Below are 17,633 nucleotides of genomic sequence, written 5' to 3'. Positions count from 1 at the left end.
TGGGTAAATTGTTTGTTTGTTTGTTTGTTTCAGAAACATGCTCAGTTTCTCATTCTAGAGATCACCCAGCTAACAATACTCTAATATTAGAAAGGTTCTTGAGACCTCTCTAATCAAACTTCTTTTTCCCCCCATAGGTAAACCAGCAGGGTATGGAAGCAATCGACGTGTAAACCCCACCAAAGGAATAGTGGATGAATGCTGTTTCCAGAGCTGTGACCTGAAGCGGCTGGAGATGTACTGTGCTCCTGCCAAGCCACCAAAATCGGCACGGTCTGTACGTGCTCAGCGCCATACTGATATGCCTAAAGCACAAAAGGTAGGCCTTGATTCAAAATTATCTAACCTGCTAATCTGAGGCACCACCAAATTTAAATCCATCATCGTGACAAAATAACTTCAAAAGTTGTTTGTGTACAATAAATGCTTTGTGCATTTGCACACTGGGAATTATATCGCTGCCGTGAACATTTGCTTGTCCCCACAGAAAAGATTATTGTCTATCCATTTATGAGTCTGACAGTGCAGTTTTACACCTTTCTAACCATTAACTTCAATAGCATTGTGAGTAAAGATGCTTACCTATTCTCTCTAGTATCAAAGGAGCATGCCTATCATAATAAGTGCTGTGGAGCACAGACAGGACAATGCTGCTGTAGTTGTCTTTTTTGTGGGCTTCCTAGAGGCACCTGGTTGGCCACTGTGTGAACAGACTGCTGAACTTGATGGGCCTTGAACTGATCCAGCATGGTTTTTCTTATGTTCTTAAGTTTGCCAGCCCTAGGCTAAACAATATTGTCTCACTTTAATATAGCAACCTAGAATGAAACTTGGTTACTAGAAGTAGGTCATCATCATTGCATGACTTCAGGTCAATAAAAAAATATAGCACCCAATGCTTGCCAACAAGAACCAGTGCTTTGGAGAACTTCAGCATCCCCCTTCTTCTTACAGTTCTTATTAAACTATTCTCAGTGTTCTCAATGTGATGAATCAATATGCATATGAAATCAGATTTTTTTGTTGGCCTCAATCAACTGTCAATGTTTGTCATCTCACAAGCAGGAAAACTTTTGACTTTTTGACAAGTCTTGAGTCCTTGCTTGTTCCTCATTACATTGCAATCTATGAGAAAGCTAGCAAGGCAAATTCAGCATGGTGTAGTGGTTAAGAATGGTGGTTTGGAGTGGTGGACTCTAATCTGGATAACCGAGTTTGATTCCCTACTCCTACACATGAAGCCAACTGGGGCACCTTGAGCAAGTCACAGCTCTCTTAGAGCTCTCTCAGCGCCACCTACCTCGCAGGGTGTCTGTTGTGGAGAGGGGAGGGGATGGGGAGGGGACTGTAAACCAGTTTGATTCTTCCTTAAGTGGTAGAGAAAGTCGGCATATAAAAACCAACTCCTCCTCCTCCTCCTCATCATCATCATTATGACTTCCATAAAAGTAACACAGGCATAGGAAAATAAATGTAACTTATTTTACTTTTCTAGTTTAAAAATAGTTGTTTGCCGCCTCTGTTGTGTGAAGGAAAATAGGGACAGTTATTAGAAGTAATAAAAGGCTATTAATTTCAAAACATAAGACCTTTGTATTAACAATGAAGCTATCAGAACCAAACTTTGAAATCCAGGGCCCTAGATTACAGGCTCAGTAGGGCAGGGGTGGGAGAGATGTGAGGGTGTGGCTAGGAATGACTACTTAGTGTTGTGGGACTTATTTCTGAGTAAACATTAGGTTACAACCATACATACCAGGAACCTACCACTGAGAGTGATGTTACCCACAATGCTTCCAATATGTGCAGTCAATATGTGCAATTCAGGTGAACAGGGATTTTCCATGCACAAACAGTTTTATTACACGAATCTGTACATGCATGTAAAATCCACATGTTATCCTGTTCACGTGAAATGGTGACTGTGAATATTGGGAGCATCACAGGTAGCTCACACTCCACTTAAAGGGCTTCTGGTAACATGGTTGTAACAACTGAAAAGAGAACATGTCTTCCATATCTTTGGATACAGTGGGATGGGATGAAGCAAGTTTGTTGAATGTTTGTTCTGCACTTCATATTTGAAGTATAAATTACTATGGGTGGTGGGAGGTAAAAAAATCTAAAATTACCTAACTGCATCATCACAGCTGCCTAAGCAAGGATTTCCACAAAACACTTCAGTCTGTCACGGTGTTTTCTAGATCTGTGGGAGAAGTTTAAAAATGGCAAACAAAGTTTCCCTCTAACACTAGGACTCTTTACTGTCTCTTTCACCATCAATCTCTCAATAACTCATTCTCGTACACTACATTAGGTGTGTGATGTCTGTGGGCAAAGAAACGGCAGGCCTGTTTTTCCCATTGCCTCAAAGGGGAGCAGAAAGCCAAATTTTGCATGTGGCTGTGGATATACTGAGCCATCTCATCACAGGCAAGAAGCCACTACCTATGCAAGCTTTCCAAGCATTTTTTCCAATGGTTATACCATGCCTAAGTCTTTCCTTATTCCACATTCAGTCCAATCCACTCCTCACAACCAATTCATACATGATGCTTAGACTGTTTAAGGATGTCTGGGCAACATGAATGGGCAGTTCGGGTATTTTAGCTGCAGTAGCCTTCACGCCTTGAAAGGCACCAAAGCAAAAGTAGAGAGGGTAGAAAGGCTGCTGAGAAGACCAATGAGACATCATTACTTGCTTAGGTGGGTGGCCCAAGGTAACCTGAGAACCTGTGGCCCTAGGTAAGCCTGTCCTTTAGGTCTAAAGGCTGAGTACGCATCTAGACATATCACTCAGGATCACTTGGCGTTACTATTTTCAGAAACTGAAGAGCCATGGTAAAGTGGTATAACTATATCTACCAACATACGTACTATTTCCTAGTGTGGAAGACGCTGCACCTTCAGTTGTAGGAGAGTCTGGATGTTTAACCTCAAGATTCTACTTTCTCAGGAACAAAATAAATAAATGTCCTCCAGAACTTTCAGGTGATGCAACCACATTTTGAAAATCGCACATCAAATGAATCATGTTCACATTTTTAAAGAGTCATGCATGGACAAGTTTAATCTTCTGCAAGCTCAGCCCCTTCATATGCAAAGTGAGTTTTTCTTGCACATAGAAATGACGCTTGACTTTATTTTATTTTATTAGACTTATAGCCCACCCTTCCCAGCAAGCGCTGGGCTCAGGACAGCTCACAAAATAGTAAATAAACAATAAAACATCATAAACATATAGAACAAATAGCCCTCTATGATAATAAAATGCTAACATTGGTATTCACAATGGTGCTCATCTTTCTTACCAGCTGCTAGTGAAAGTAAACAACACTGAAGTAAACAGCCCTATTTAGATGTAGATGGATGTGCCATATCGCTGCGGCAGTTTTAACACTCAAACCTTCCAAAATTTGGGGTTTGAGTGTAAAATCGGCCGCGGCAATGCAGTGCTTCTGGAAGTAAAAAAGGAAGTGCCGTCATCGCATGCGCATGGCCACCACAACCCTGCCCCTTAAAACCTCCTGCTGATTGGGAGGGGGGACCTGGCAACCCTAACCATTCTACAATGATTTTGGTCGTACCTTGAAGGTAGGCTTCTGGCTGTGCTGCTTCACTCCTACGGATTCCTACAAGGTTCTATCTTGTCCCCCCCCCCCCATGCTTTTTAACCTCTATGTAAAGCTTCTGGAATGGAGGAGGGCTGAAACCTAATCCCAATGAAATGGAGGTGCCATTGCCTTCCTCTGCAGAGCCTTCCTTTGTGGTCTCCCTTCCAAGCACTCCCTTCCATCTTCTGCGCATGGAGTAGGGGTCACTGGGGGTGTGGGGGGAGGTAGCTGTGAATTTCCTGCAGGGGGTTGGAGTAGATGACCCTGGTGGTCCCTTCCAACTCTATGATTCTATTATTCTACTGACCCTGCTTAGCTTCTGAGATCTGACAAGATTGGGCTATACCATGCCGCCTTCCCTCCCCTGTAAGTCTTATCACTGATTTTATCTTAGTTAGATTTGAGTCCAGTAGCACCTTAGAAACCAACACGATTTTCAGGGTATACGTTCTTGAGAGTCAAATCTCCCTTTATAAGATACCTTTGACTTTCGAAATCTTGTTGGTCTCTGCGGTGCTACAGGACTTGAATCTTGTTCTGCTGCCGCAGACCAACACAACTACCCTCCTGAAACTCATTTTACCTGAATAATTTTTGCAGGCTTTTACACTGCAATTTCCCCTAAACCTAAGGCCCAACCTTCCAGATAAAATAAATACATTGACTTCTTTTAAACAACCTTTCTCAAGTTGCTCAAGATCCACATGTGAACTCATGAAGCCGCCTTATACTGAATCAGACCATTGGTCCATCACAGTCAGTATTATCTACTCTGACTGGCAGTGGTTCTCTAGGGTCTCAGGCAGGGGTCTTTCTCATCACTTACTGCCTGGTCTCTTTTAACTGGAGATGCTGGGAATTGAACTTGGGACCTTTTGCATGCAAAGCAGAGGTTGTTCCACTGAGCCACAACCCCTCCGCTGAAGTCCATAAACCAGACTGGCTACTACTGAAACAGCCAACAGACTATCAAGAAATGTCAGGATTGAGCATATGAAAACAGTCAACCAATGGGAATGAGACCAAGCTCTCTAAGCGGTTTTGTTGAAGGGATATCATTGGCTGCAAGGGAAAGTCTCATTAAGGCCTTGGGAAGTGATCCAAACACAAACCAGATGCCTCCCTGGATTTTAACTGGTCTCAGCTGTTAGTGTTTGTCAGAAATGTGTCAGTGAGACCAAAGTCGCCTTTGCAGTGTGTGCTGCCATGACAGCCTTTCTAGCAGTGGTGATCAAAGCCCTGGTGCAAAGACAAGGAACATTCTTCGAGGCTAACATGTTCACTTTATGTTCTATGATCAATTTCAATCAATTTTATTAATGTTTTAGTCACAGACCTTAACAATGTTCAGATTAAAACCATACAAAATGTATAACCCACAACACCCAGAGTTACATGAATAAAATTTTTAAAATGTTACAGACAGCCACATATATACATATTGATTACTGAATTGAATGTTATAGTTCTCCTAAATTATTCTTTCTGTGTCAACTTCGGTGTCTAATTTTCAACAAATTTCTTCCTTAGCTTAGAAGCTAACGTGTTATAAAAGGCCACACTAAGCATGATCTTAGAATTAATGTCTGCCATTAAAAATCTAACTCGGCCCTCAACTGTGTCTAATACATCTTGGATATGCTGAGTTAATTTAAAACGAATGGAGCTGTAAAATGGGCAACTAAACAAAATATGTGGGAGATCCTCTATTGAACCTGAGGAGCAGGGACATGGCCTTAGGTTATGAGGAATTTTTTTATATCTACCATAGGTGAATGCTGAAGGCATCGTTTGGAATCGTGCCATAGTAAATGCTCTCCTTAACCCTGGGTCCGAAAGTTCCATTAAATAATTTGAAAATAACTTATTCGATTTGAATAACGGATACCATGGGGAGAACTTGGACTTTTGTATTAGGCACATATCATTATCAGTTTCTTTGTCAGCAATCCATTTTTTGATATCTTTTGGGTCCCATGTGTTTAAGATTTCTAGCAAAGGCAAATTATACAATTGTAGGATGGGTATAAGGACCTTATCCCAATGGTTTTCCTTTGAATAGAACATACAGCTGAAATACACCAATTTTGAGTTAGTCGATTTTCTCAGTTTTAGGTAGAAAAGTAAAATTCTTAAATGGGCTCTCATGGCAACTGATGGCAAGCCTGCCTCCACTCTAAGGAATGCTGCAGGCAGCCTTTGGGGCAAACCCAAGATCTTCCTAATAAAGCTATTTTGGATTTTCTCCAAATGGTGCAATATTTTCGGTTTTTGCCCCCAGATCTCAATTCCATATAACAACTGCGGTATTACTTTCCCCACAAAAGCTTTAATTGCTGGGGCAACCAAACAGCCTCCTCTGGAATAGTAGAATTTTAAAATGGCACTCATAGTTTGACGTGCTGACAGAATAGCAGATTTACATTGCATTTGCCATGACAATGTGGTTTAGAAAATTATGCCTAAGTATTTAAAAAACTGGTCCTGTTCTACTTTTTGGTTTGCTGTTGTCCAACTGTGAGGAATCCTACGATTGCCAAAAACAACTATTTTAGTTTTGTTGTAGTTAATCTTTAGGGATTCCCTGTTGCAGTATTCAACCAGCGTTTTCAGCCTTTCCTTTAGCCCAGTTTTCGTGAGGGCCAAAATAGCCATATCATCGGCATATAATAAGGTTATTTTCCTTCCAGCCAAAACAGGGGAGAAATGTATTAACACATTCATCTTTTGTACTATATCATTAATATAAAAATTGAAGAGGAGAGGCGCTAGCAGGCAACCCTGTTTCACTCCTTTCGTTAAGGGAATCGGTTCCGTTAAACTTCCAGTTCCTTCCACTCTGACTCTAGCTGTGAGGTCTGTATGCAATTCCCTTATCAATCTAAAAAGCCTCTGGTCAATAGAGGTATCCGCCAACTTCTGCCAAAGCCTTTTTCGGTCGATTGAATCGAAAGCTGAGGACAGGTCAACAAAGGCTACAAAAAGTTGGCATTTTAATTTGACCGAGTATTTCTCTATCAGGGCTTTAAGAACTAGACAATGATCAATTGTGCTATGTTCCTTACGGAAACCGGCTTGTTCCTGGTTAAGGAGGTTTACCTGGTCTGCCCAATCTACCAACTTGTTTAACAGGTGGCGAGTATATAGCTTAGAGGCAACATCTAAGAGGCTGATAGGTCCATAACTGGCAGGGTCTGAGTGTTCCCCTTTCTTAAAGATAAGGACGATGATGCTTTGTTTCCATCTGGCTGGCATAGATTGTTAATTGTTGTAAATAGAGCTGCTAACACTGAAGTCCACCAATGGATATTCGATTTAAATAATTCTGGAGGGATATAATCTTGTCCCGGGGCTTTCCCTTCAACTAGCCCCTTGTTCAACTGGACACATTCCTCTGGTGACACCGGGTCCCATGTGGGCAATGAATTTTGTTCTTTAAACATAACTTCCCCATGCCTCTCTATGGAGGCATGGGGTGAACTTTCCCACCGTTTAAAGCTCGGCTTCTCCATTGAGATACATTGCAAAGATCACACAGAAGCATCTAAACACAGCCACTTTGCCAATGCTTTTCAATGAGGATGATGGGGGTGACCCCTTCCAGACCCCATAGCTCCGGACCCCCTGACCCAATATTTACCAAACTTGGGGGTTCTTGCAAGGAAAGTCCCTTCTAGCTACCCTGAAAAGTTGGGACCTCTACCTGCAAAAATGCCCCCCCCCCAGGAGCCATGGAAAGCAGCAGAAAGCCCCCATAGGGTTTAAATGGCCGGAATTTTCAGGAAACCCGAATTTAAAGCCGAATTCTTACCTTTACCAATATAGGAAATTCAGCATTCGGGTTTTCCCAGAGAAAATGGCCAATAAACCCAAACCCAAATTTTACCAAAAAAAATTCCCCAACATCCCTATTGCCTACCTACCTTAGGTTTGCCAGGTCCCTCTTTGTAACCAGTGGGAGGTTTTTGGGGTGGAGCCTGAGGAGGGTGGGGTCCCTCCCCTCTTCAAACTCCACCCTTCTCAGGCTCCACCCCAAAAACTTCCTGCTAGTGGACCTGACAACTCTAACTGGAGGCCACGTCAAAATGGTAGACCTATCACTGAAAAACAGTCCTGTGATTCTCCCCTGAGGTGAGCCACTTGAGAGGCTATAGGGTGCAGAGGGCAGATTTCATTTCAAAACTTGGCTCATTATACACTCAAAAGATGACTAACCTTGTGAAAGGTACCCCTTCTATTGAGTAACTGAAATGGGAACAGTAGCAGCTGACCAGAAGAGACTGAAGATGATAAGGATTGGAAAAGAGCAGTTAAAGCTTTATATACATGTTGATTTATTTTTCCCCTTTCCCTTTCAGGAAGTGCATTTGAAGAACACAAGTAGAGGAAGCACAGGAAACAGGAACTACAGAATGTAAGAAAACCCATCCATAAGATTGAAGAATGAATGTGCCATCTGCAGGATACTTTGCTGTAAATAAATTTGTCAAACATTGGACAAAACACTAGAGTTTGATAAGCTTGATGAAATCTCCACTAATGGGCATTCTCCCAATGAACAATGCAAGTAAACATTCCAATAGAAGCCAACGCAGTGCTCAAATGTTTCTGAGACTGGTAGATTGCTATTCCAATCATTCACTTACTATAAAATGTCCTACATGCACACACACAAACTCACATATGCGCAAGAAGTCAACTCTCGTAAAGTCCTGAGCCACTCAAAAGCCAGCAAATGTACAGGCCTTTGATGGATCCAATTGCACTAAATTAACTTATGAACCCTGGCTGCTGGAGTCATTCACCATCCTTGTCTAAGTGGTATCTTTCTTTTTAAAAAAATATTTGCACTTCTATAAAAGCAACAGACTGTTTGTCTACAGCATCTGATAACATTGTTTGTTTGCCCCTTTCATATTTGCACAGTCTAACATTCCCAGTAGCAGCAGCTGTAAAGTAACATTAATTTCACTCATGGCAATTTAACAGAATATGGGTGACACACCATTTCCCCCAGAGCGCCATATGTGCTGGAACAGGCATGCAGAGTACCTGCTGGAGCTCCTTGCCTGCACGGGAGTCCCCATGTCTGCAACAAATTGCTGTATCAGGATGACAGATTTTAAGGCAAAGCTCTCCCCCTCCCCGTACACATGAAGATGTGAATAGATGCAACATGAACAATAGGATTCTTTGCATTTGTTTGTTTTGAATCAGCAGAGAGCATGCGTCGGCTCTCTTAAATCCTCACTGATTCTTTCAGGTAATGAGTTATTTTGCAACAATATAAATAAAATGTCTCTTTTTTTTTTGCTCCATATAGTGCAGTATGTAGAAATGTAGCATATCAATACTAACAACATATATCATCAGTATGTAAAACTGTTTCATAGTACTATGGTGCTGTTTTTGTAGCTTGTGATATGAGAGGGTTTGGCCAAAACTTTAAGAGGTAAAAGCAAAATAATAAACTTGGAAATGGGGTGAAAGCGTAGCCAAGCATTGAGGGAAAGGTATTTTTTATAAAACACAGGGTTTTTTTTAAAAAAAAATTCTAATTAAACATTTCAGTATTAAATTTAAAATAGCAATACTAATATTACTGCAAGAACTTGCAATAGTTGGTTCTGTAAAGTCACAAAACCTTTAAAACGAAAAACAATGGTTTCTGCCACTGCAGAGAAATGGGCGTCTTTTCTTGACTAATTGCTGCTCTAGAATCAGCTGATGGTGCCACTAAAAAGCTTTGTGGCTTTTCACCAACACTGGGGGGCTTGGCCCCCCATTGGCACGCCACAAGAAACGAGGACAGACCCCAGGCTACCATCATGAGCTGAGTTAGTTGGAATGGCTGTAGTGTTTCAGAATGTACAGAATAAAGTTGCATGCCTTCACGGAAAATTAAAAAGGTTAAGGCCTTGTTTGCAGACTCAGAAGCTGCTGGGGACCTTGTGATGTGATCTCATGTTAGCAGGGCTCACATGTGAGTAATATAGATCTTTCCCACATAATCTGCTGGAAGAGAATGTTGATTGGATGGGAAAGACTCATGATTCCACTCACCAAGTCACGTTCTTTCATCCATGAGACCCTGTAGTGTGAAACTGCCTATGTGGAGATGGCTTCCCAGTGGTGATTACACATATGAAGGGGACCTAATAGCCACAGACTTTTAGAAGACATGGATTAACGTTTAGAAGGGGTATCTGCCTTTCAGTGCATGACAGCATGGAGTGGAAAGGGTCACCCATGCCTGTTTCTAGGAGATGAACTCTAGAACCAGTGCCAGAATTTTGTTCTTCCTGCCTCTTCTTTTAGAAGGGGAGACAATTTAATACTAATTAATACTAATCACACCAGAACCCCTTTCAGGAAAAAAAAATACCCTGATGAGAACACTGAAGGGTTATGAGCCAAGTGGCACCTTTTCATGACCCTGAATCACATATTATGGGGCTACTCTTAGTCTGAACTAACCCTTTATTTTCTAAAAGAAATATAGAAAACAGCCCATATGACCTAGTGAGCTTAACTCTCTTATAATTGCAACCACTCTAATGATAGTTTAATATAGTTCATAAATTTGTTTTTAGCTTCAGCCACCTTTCATACAGGTACCAACCAAGCCATCTGCACCAATATAAGTTTCTTACCTATGGCAGCCCGAGTCCTCTTTAAGTTATCATCTTCCTCCAACACCTTCCTCCCCCCACTACAAAGTTCTGATGCTAATTTGTACTGTGAGCCCAGAATTAGGAGAAGACATTTTTTTCCTGAATTCCTAGAAATTTCTCAGAGTCTTCCAGGCTTTGCTTTATAAAGTAAATTCCCAGTGGAGAAAAGAAGGCTGTTTACCAATTAACCTAACATTCACATTACCTATTTAACACAGCTCAGCTGCATGATCAGCCAAATCCTGGGTGCAGCTTCCAGTGTTCTGTACCACTTGAGGCTGCAGTTGATGGACTTGTGTGTTTAAATGTTCCCCCATACATAAAACTTCCTCTACGTAGAAAAGTAGCAAATCAGAGAAAACTAACTTTTACCCTGAGATGCTTCCTTTCTGTGGGTGGGTATTTCTCATGTGGGGGAGCGTTCAAAGATAAAAATCCCTCCGTTTCAGTCCACTTCCCAGAACGAACTGTACCACGTGATTCTGTTGATTGTGTCATTTGAGCCATGGAAGCGTTCAACCTCTACTCCTACAAAAATAGCTACATCATAGTGTTTTATGACACTTGATAGCTACTTTCACAGAACAATCCTAAACAGAATTACACCTTTCTAAGACCCCTGACATCAGTGGGCTCATACCGGAGTAAATCTGCATAGGATTGCACTGTTAGCCCTTAAATTTTTTTGCACGTGAACGTAATCTAAGGCTACAATCCTATGTATATTTACAAAAAGGGAAGTCTTATTGAACTGGATCCAAAAGCACTTTGGTGCTGATAGGAGGTATCTTTCCGTTAGTGGATACACTCAAGCCAATCCCGTGGCTTGGATCCAACTCAATTCTGAGAAACCATTTATAGGGTGATATTGCACAGGCTGAGGCTTAATTCAGATGGACTGAGATGGTAGAAAAGTGTTGTGTTGGCCATTTGCATGGGCATCATGTTAATACCCATCTTTGAATGATGGCTGGAACCTATGAATGTATATACATATGTAGTATCTGCTGTACCCAAGGCTCCTCCATTTCTGAGAGCAAGAACTTTTACAAATTAAATTCAGAAAATGATCATGTAGCTAATTTTGCTTTACCTTTTACTGGTTTGGTCAACAATGCCAAAGTGGTGCTATTGTTTCGTTTAAGAAAGTACTTGACTTTAAAAAAAAAAAACTATAAAAGAAAGCATATACATATCTTTAAGGTACGAAAATGACAAATATATAGATTTTGCTTATAAAAATAGAAATGTGCATAGCCATAGCCTTTCCACTTTTTCTCACTTAAAATAAGAGAGGAACATCTGTTAAACTGGGAGAGTGCTTACATTTTAAATCTGAAGAAAATAATGTAGAAGAAGAGAAGAGTTGATTTTTATATGCTGACTTTCTCTACCACTTGAGGGAGACTCAGACAGGCTTACAATCACCTTCCCTTCCCCTCCCCACAACAGACAACCTGTGAGGGGGTGAGGCTGAGAGAGCTCTAACAGAGCTGTGACTTGCCCAAGGTCATCCAGCTGGCTTCGTGTGTAGGAGCGGGGAAACCAATCCAGTTCACCAGATTAGCCTCCGCAGCTCATGTGGAGGAGTGGGGAATCAAACCCGGTTCTCCAGGTCAGAGTCCACTGCTCCAAACCACCACTTTTAACCACTACATCATGCTGGCTCTCTAGTCAAGATGCACCCCAATGATATTGCATTGATTTTCAAGACCCTTGAATATCCAGGGGAGGGACTGTCCACCATGGCTGCTGTTTAACCTTCATTGGTTTTAGTGAGACTTATGAAGGCTACTGCACAAATCCCACTGGGATTGACGGGTGCTGTACTGCAACACTGCACTCATGAGTCATTACCTATGCAAGCCTGGTGTATGTGGGAGTGCTACACCATAGCTCCATACACGTCCGTTCTGTTCAAATGCATGAAACAATCCTGCAGTTGTTCCAGGTTGTGGGACTCTGGATCACAGCAGAAGGCTCCAGCTATGAAATAAACCGTGTACCTAAAAAAATATTTCTAGTGATGGTGTTGCACTAGAATTCCCATTAGTGCACTCATTTAAACACACACACACACAATCTGGCTTGAAGTAAACACAGCTTGATACAGTCCAGATTCCCATCAAGGTCATTTGCCACCTTGCAGTTCCCCTTCCAATGCTTGGGAGCATTTTCACATGCAACACGAACTAAAAGCACCACTGAGCCTTACTTGTGCCATTCATGTGCATGTTTGAATGTTGTCAATGAGGAATCATTTTTAAAGCAGAAAATGGCAGCCAGTGCTGGCTGGTGTAGGAAATCCGGTGGGGGGGGGGAGGGGAGAAACAGATTTGAGTTCAGTTGTCAAAATGTCCTAAAACGGGCCCTCAAACATGATAAACACCCCAGTTAACTCTTGTTGTGGCTCAAAAGCAGGTATTCATGGGTAGCTAGTGGCACCTGCATGTGAGATAAGGACGTGCATTTTAACATGCATCCCACTGAAAATCAATGCAGTGTGCTGAAATATGACATCAGCATTCAGATGTGTTGCAGTACACACTGGATTCGCCCACACTTCATGATCCAGCAAATGATCCAAATGTGGAAGCCTGCATATGGATCTCCATAACTGGACTGGGGCAAAAGTGTTTGGGTTTCTTTCTAACTGATCTCCTTAGTAGTCCCACCGACATCAGTGAGCCCACTTTCGAGACACTGGGGTATATCCAACCATCTGCCTCCCTATCTTGCTGCAGCCCACTAAAACCCAGGAAATTTTAGTAGATATTCAGGAAAAGCATAGTAGGGGGCAACATGGAGGTCTAAAGTGGAGGGGGAAGTGGCCAAAATCATCAACCACCACCCCCTACTTCCACAAATAGAAATGTGCTTCCATCAGGGGAATTGCGTGGTTAGATATGCCCTCTTGATCTGAATGAGCATCATAGCTAGAACTGCCCTGAAGCTGAAAGAAAAGGGGAAAGGATGTATTTACAGGGGGCAAAGAGGAAAAAAAAGCTACACATTCTCTAAAAAAACAACTGCTCCAGTTTGTGAAAAAGAGTTGAAAATATATGGCTAGCATCCTGTGAAGCTGAAATTGTGTGTGAGAGAGAGTGTGTGTGTGTGATGAGTCTGCATGTGTGATTTTTTTAAAAAAACAAACTTTCTATGGTTTTCACAGACATTATAATGTACAAAAACAACACCATTAGGTTTTTTTTTTAAAAATGAAAAGTTAAACCCAATTAGAGATTCTTTAAATTTAGAGACTAGATAGAAAAAAATTGTTCTGATGAAAGTATAACCAGTCTATTTAATGTGTTTTAAAACTACTTTTAGTCTGGAAATTAATTGTAATAATTTATTAAATATACAGTATATACCACTGATTCCTCTTTTAAAAAATATTGCTCCAGTTCATTCACGTGTTCTGTATATCAAAACTGATTTCCCGTGGCTCTCACTTTCAATGGCCACTCCAGGTTAATTGCCTTTGAATTGGTGATTATTTTTAAAAGGGGATTTGAATTTTTTGGCGCTATTTAATGTCACAATTCTACAATGGTGTTTTTTTTTGTCACAAACCATTTACTTTAGAAATAGAAGCACCATTTGGTAGATCATATACATCAAATTCCTGTCTTAAAAGAGAAACAAAATCCTAAATACACACTTATTATTCATTTTAATCCTGCAATAGACTTTTTTTGCTTATCACAATATTGCAATATTCTACAAGATTATTGTTGCTCAAACACAGTATCGTACATACATTTTTTCCTGTTTGACTTTTACATGAAGGAGGTTATAAGAATATCTGAAACTTGACTACATATAATACAGTATAGAGATACCATTCTAACAAAGACTAAACCAAACCTTACTTGCATTTCTTTAGGAAGATTGAGGCTAGGCGCTGATAGCAGCTCCAGTCCCTTGAAGGTTAACTGAGGCTAACACCAGCTACTGATGTAAGGACCAGTCTTCCAGTGAGACACGCAGTACAATCTTATGCACGACTACTTAGAAGTAAGTCCCCTCTTTGTTCAAAGGGGTTTACTCATTGCATAAGTATGCATAGGGTTTCAGCCTGAGTTGTGACCAACTTTAGCTCGATCAGGGCCAATGGTCTTTCAAACACTGGAAGAAATATCATTACCAGTGTCAACACAGACATTTATTTTCTCTGTTGCATTATGGTAAGGGTAAGCAATAGGATGCCTTTGGACTACAATCTGGCCTTGAGTGGGGCAATGCTGGTTTCCCAACCCTCACTCCTGTTTTAAAAGGGCCCTCCTGGGCATTCTGATCTCTGGCCAAATAAGTTCTTGAAGTACATTTTGACTTTGCTAGCTTCCGGCTTCCATTTTGTAAACTCATGTCTGCAAGTTGTAAACCAAGATCTAGAGTCTTGTCATCCAAGTAGATACATGGGTTTGAGGAAATACTTCCTCAACATAGTTTCGGAGGGTAGCTGTGTTCATCTGCAGTAGAACAGTTACAGTCAAATCCAGTAGCATCTTAGGGACCAATAAGATTTTGGGGGTATAAGTTTTCGAAAGTCAAAGCTCCCATTGCCCCTTTGTCTGATGAAGGGAGCGTTGACTCTCAAAAGCTTATACCCTGAAAATTGTGTTGGTCTCTAAGGCACTACTGGGCTTGAATCCCACTGTTCCTCTACCTAAATTCTAAAAACACAATTAGGTACAGGCGGACCTTAACTCATTTAGACCCAACAGCAATAGATACTTCATTTGGAAAGAGACCATAAGGGAATAGAAAAAAATAAACAGGTGTGTCCATGGGCAATGATAACATTGCTTCAAGTCATACCTGCTTCAAGTCACTGGAAAACTACTCCCTATATCTAGCCTCAAAATTATTGAATTAAAAGGGCAGGCTGTTTGTTTGTTTGATTTTGCTTTGTTTTGGGTTGTTTGTTTTTTGCTTTTTTCTTCAATAACTTGCAACATAACTACAAATTAACTGCTTCTTACATGTAAACTTTTGAATTATTTTCAGCACTCTTGCATTTGTACCAAATTCCATAGGTATGCATCAACAGAGCCTTACATTTGCTCCTCAACCACAACCAACATTTCCAAAACATGAAGGGAGGAATCTGACATGTTGGGGGATGTCACCAATCTTATGGGGAGTGACTATATGTTGCTCTAGCACCCCTGGGTCACAGTGGCTCTGCTACTAGCAGAAATAACTCTTGGATGGCATCATGCTTGTACTATCACTGCAATTATCCCCTGCAGTAAGACCTCATAAGAATATAAGATCAGACCAAGGCCCATCAAGTCCAGCAGTCTGTTCACATGGTGGCCAACCAGGTGCCTCTAGGAAGCCCACAAACGAGATGACTGCATCAGCACCTCTCCCAGTTCTTTGCATTACACAGAGAATGGTGTTCTCAGGGACATGGAACTGCAGTTCTAACATCACTACATGTTCCATTGATCTCAATGAACATTCCAAATAGGGTGACCGGTGATTGGCTGCCCATAAATCTTAAATCTGTGCTCTCGGACTTAATTGATGTATGGACCGAGTTGGAAGTCACAAGTAAAAACATTATTAAGTAGAAAAATAATGAGAAAGTCAACATTCAGTGTATCTGTGAAATGTTGGTTGATGCATTCCTAGTTCAAAACTATCAAAATGTCTTCCTTTCGGATGCACCTGAATAATGGTATTTGTGGTTTGTTTGTTTGTTTGTTTTGCTTTGCTAAGCAAGCCTGTTCATTTTATAATGATCACAAAATATGATACTTTTGCTGCTGTATATTCTGACTTAAAAGCATATGTTATCCTCAACTTGCATGCAGACATGTGCTTTGCATAGGAATCATTCTACTTCCATTACATGAGGAAAACAGTTGCTGTTAAAAAAAACTTTTACCTTTTATGTATGTTATCAGGGCTTTTTCCAAAATTGCATGTCAGCAAACTGGGATGTGCCTCAGAGTGTCTATAATTGGATCAGGAGCCACAATCAATCCTGGCTCCTGGACAAACATACCTCTATGATACATGTATCTAGTGACACCTATTTGCTGTATTCACACAACACTTTTTTACCAGGACGCTTTAAAAAATAACATGTACATGGGCCCATAGCCTGATCCACAAGAACAGTTCAACCACAATATCCCGACTGAGATCAATGGGTTGGATCCAATCAATCCCCCTGCTAAAATAGAATTATAGAGTTGGAAGGTGAGAAGTGAGAAGTCTTCTTCTCTGAGACAGAGGAAGGTGCCTAAGCAGAAGGGAGTCATTGCATGCAACCCAATGGGACTAAATTTGGTAGAATTCAAATTCTTTTGGGTTACCTACACCGCAGATTGACATCAGAGCTGAACAACATGGCAGCACCTTCAAATTATTTCAGTGCTGAAAGCTCACACATACTATTTAAGTCCTGTGTCTACACAGATAGTGCAGAGTACCTTCATACACACTCCATGGAAGGCATTGGGCTCATACTGTACAACAGTCAAGGAAAACATTATTTGAGCTTGCAGAGTACCATTGGCCCTAGATGGCAACAGGAGTCCCATCTACATTGATCGGTTGATTTCAGTCCCCATTTTACATCCAAATCCTACCATCTGCAAAGGAAAAAAAATACAATGTCCCACTGACCTTAATTTATGCATAGCACTTTGCTGTTGCAGATTGAATTTAAGTGATGGCAGGGGGCAGCACACAGACGTTTCCAAGGTTTCTGTGCTAGCGCAGATTATGTGCTGAGGGCCCTGTGCATGTCAGTGATTTAGCACGCCTTAATGATTTTTGCTACTTTCTTGTAATCAGTCTGTTTTCCTGATGCCTGTTGTAAGCAGTCTACAAAAACTGTGTTGTAATTTAGGTTTATTTCCACTTGCAGCCCAATCCCCAAAGCGCTCCGCCGGCACAAGCCCCATTGAGGACTGGAGCCTTAAGCAAGGAGCTTGCCTGGAACAAACTTACACAAACTTACAAACTTAAACGCTTCCTTTCACTATACAGTAAATGAGAACAACTTTTACTTTGAGGTATGACAGAGGGGACTAACCAAGCCCGAAGGTTTACCTGAGGAAAAACCATTGCGACCCAAGGAGAGCTGTGAAGCAACTGAAGCAGCCTGCTGGTACATTTGAGCAAGTTTTTCTGCAGATATCTGCCAGCCAAACACAAGATTTCTTAGTAATAACATGTTGCTTTTTTAAAAAAATCAGAATGTGGTGAGGTATGTTATGGCAGTCCTAGGAGGCTTTGGAATTCTACACACTTTTTGCCCATATATCTTCAGAGGCTAAGATGGCCAAAATTGCTTTCAAACTTCCAGTGCCATCTGCCT

General features: G+C 41.1%; 1 protein-coding gene across 1 annotated transcript in view; it reads left to right on the top strand.

Annotated features, from left to right (window-relative positions):
- Positions 1–17,365, top strand: part of IGF1 (insulin like growth factor 1) — a 92,793-nt gene extending 75,428 nt beyond the window's left edge. The window contains exons 3-5 of the mRNA XM_056846922.1: positions 138–319; positions 7,973–8,028; positions 17,181–17,365. Coding sequence (XP_056702900.1) covers positions 138–319; positions 7,973–8,028; positions 17,181–17,220 — 278 coding nt within the window. The 3' untranslated portion in view covers positions 17,221–17,365. The remainder of the gene's footprint in view (positions 1–137; positions 320–7,972; positions 8,029–17,180) is intronic.
- Positions 17,366–17,633: the final 268 nt, after the last annotated feature.

This window comes from Euleptes europaea, chromosome 3 (assembly GCF_029931775.1).
Source record: "Euleptes europaea isolate rEulEur1 chromosome 3, rEulEur1.hap1, whole genome shotgun sequence".
NCBI lineage: Eukaryota > Metazoa > Chordata > Lepidosauria > Squamata > Sphaerodactylidae > Euleptes > Euleptes europaea.
This window is presented reverse-complemented; position numbering and strand designations above follow the sequence as displayed.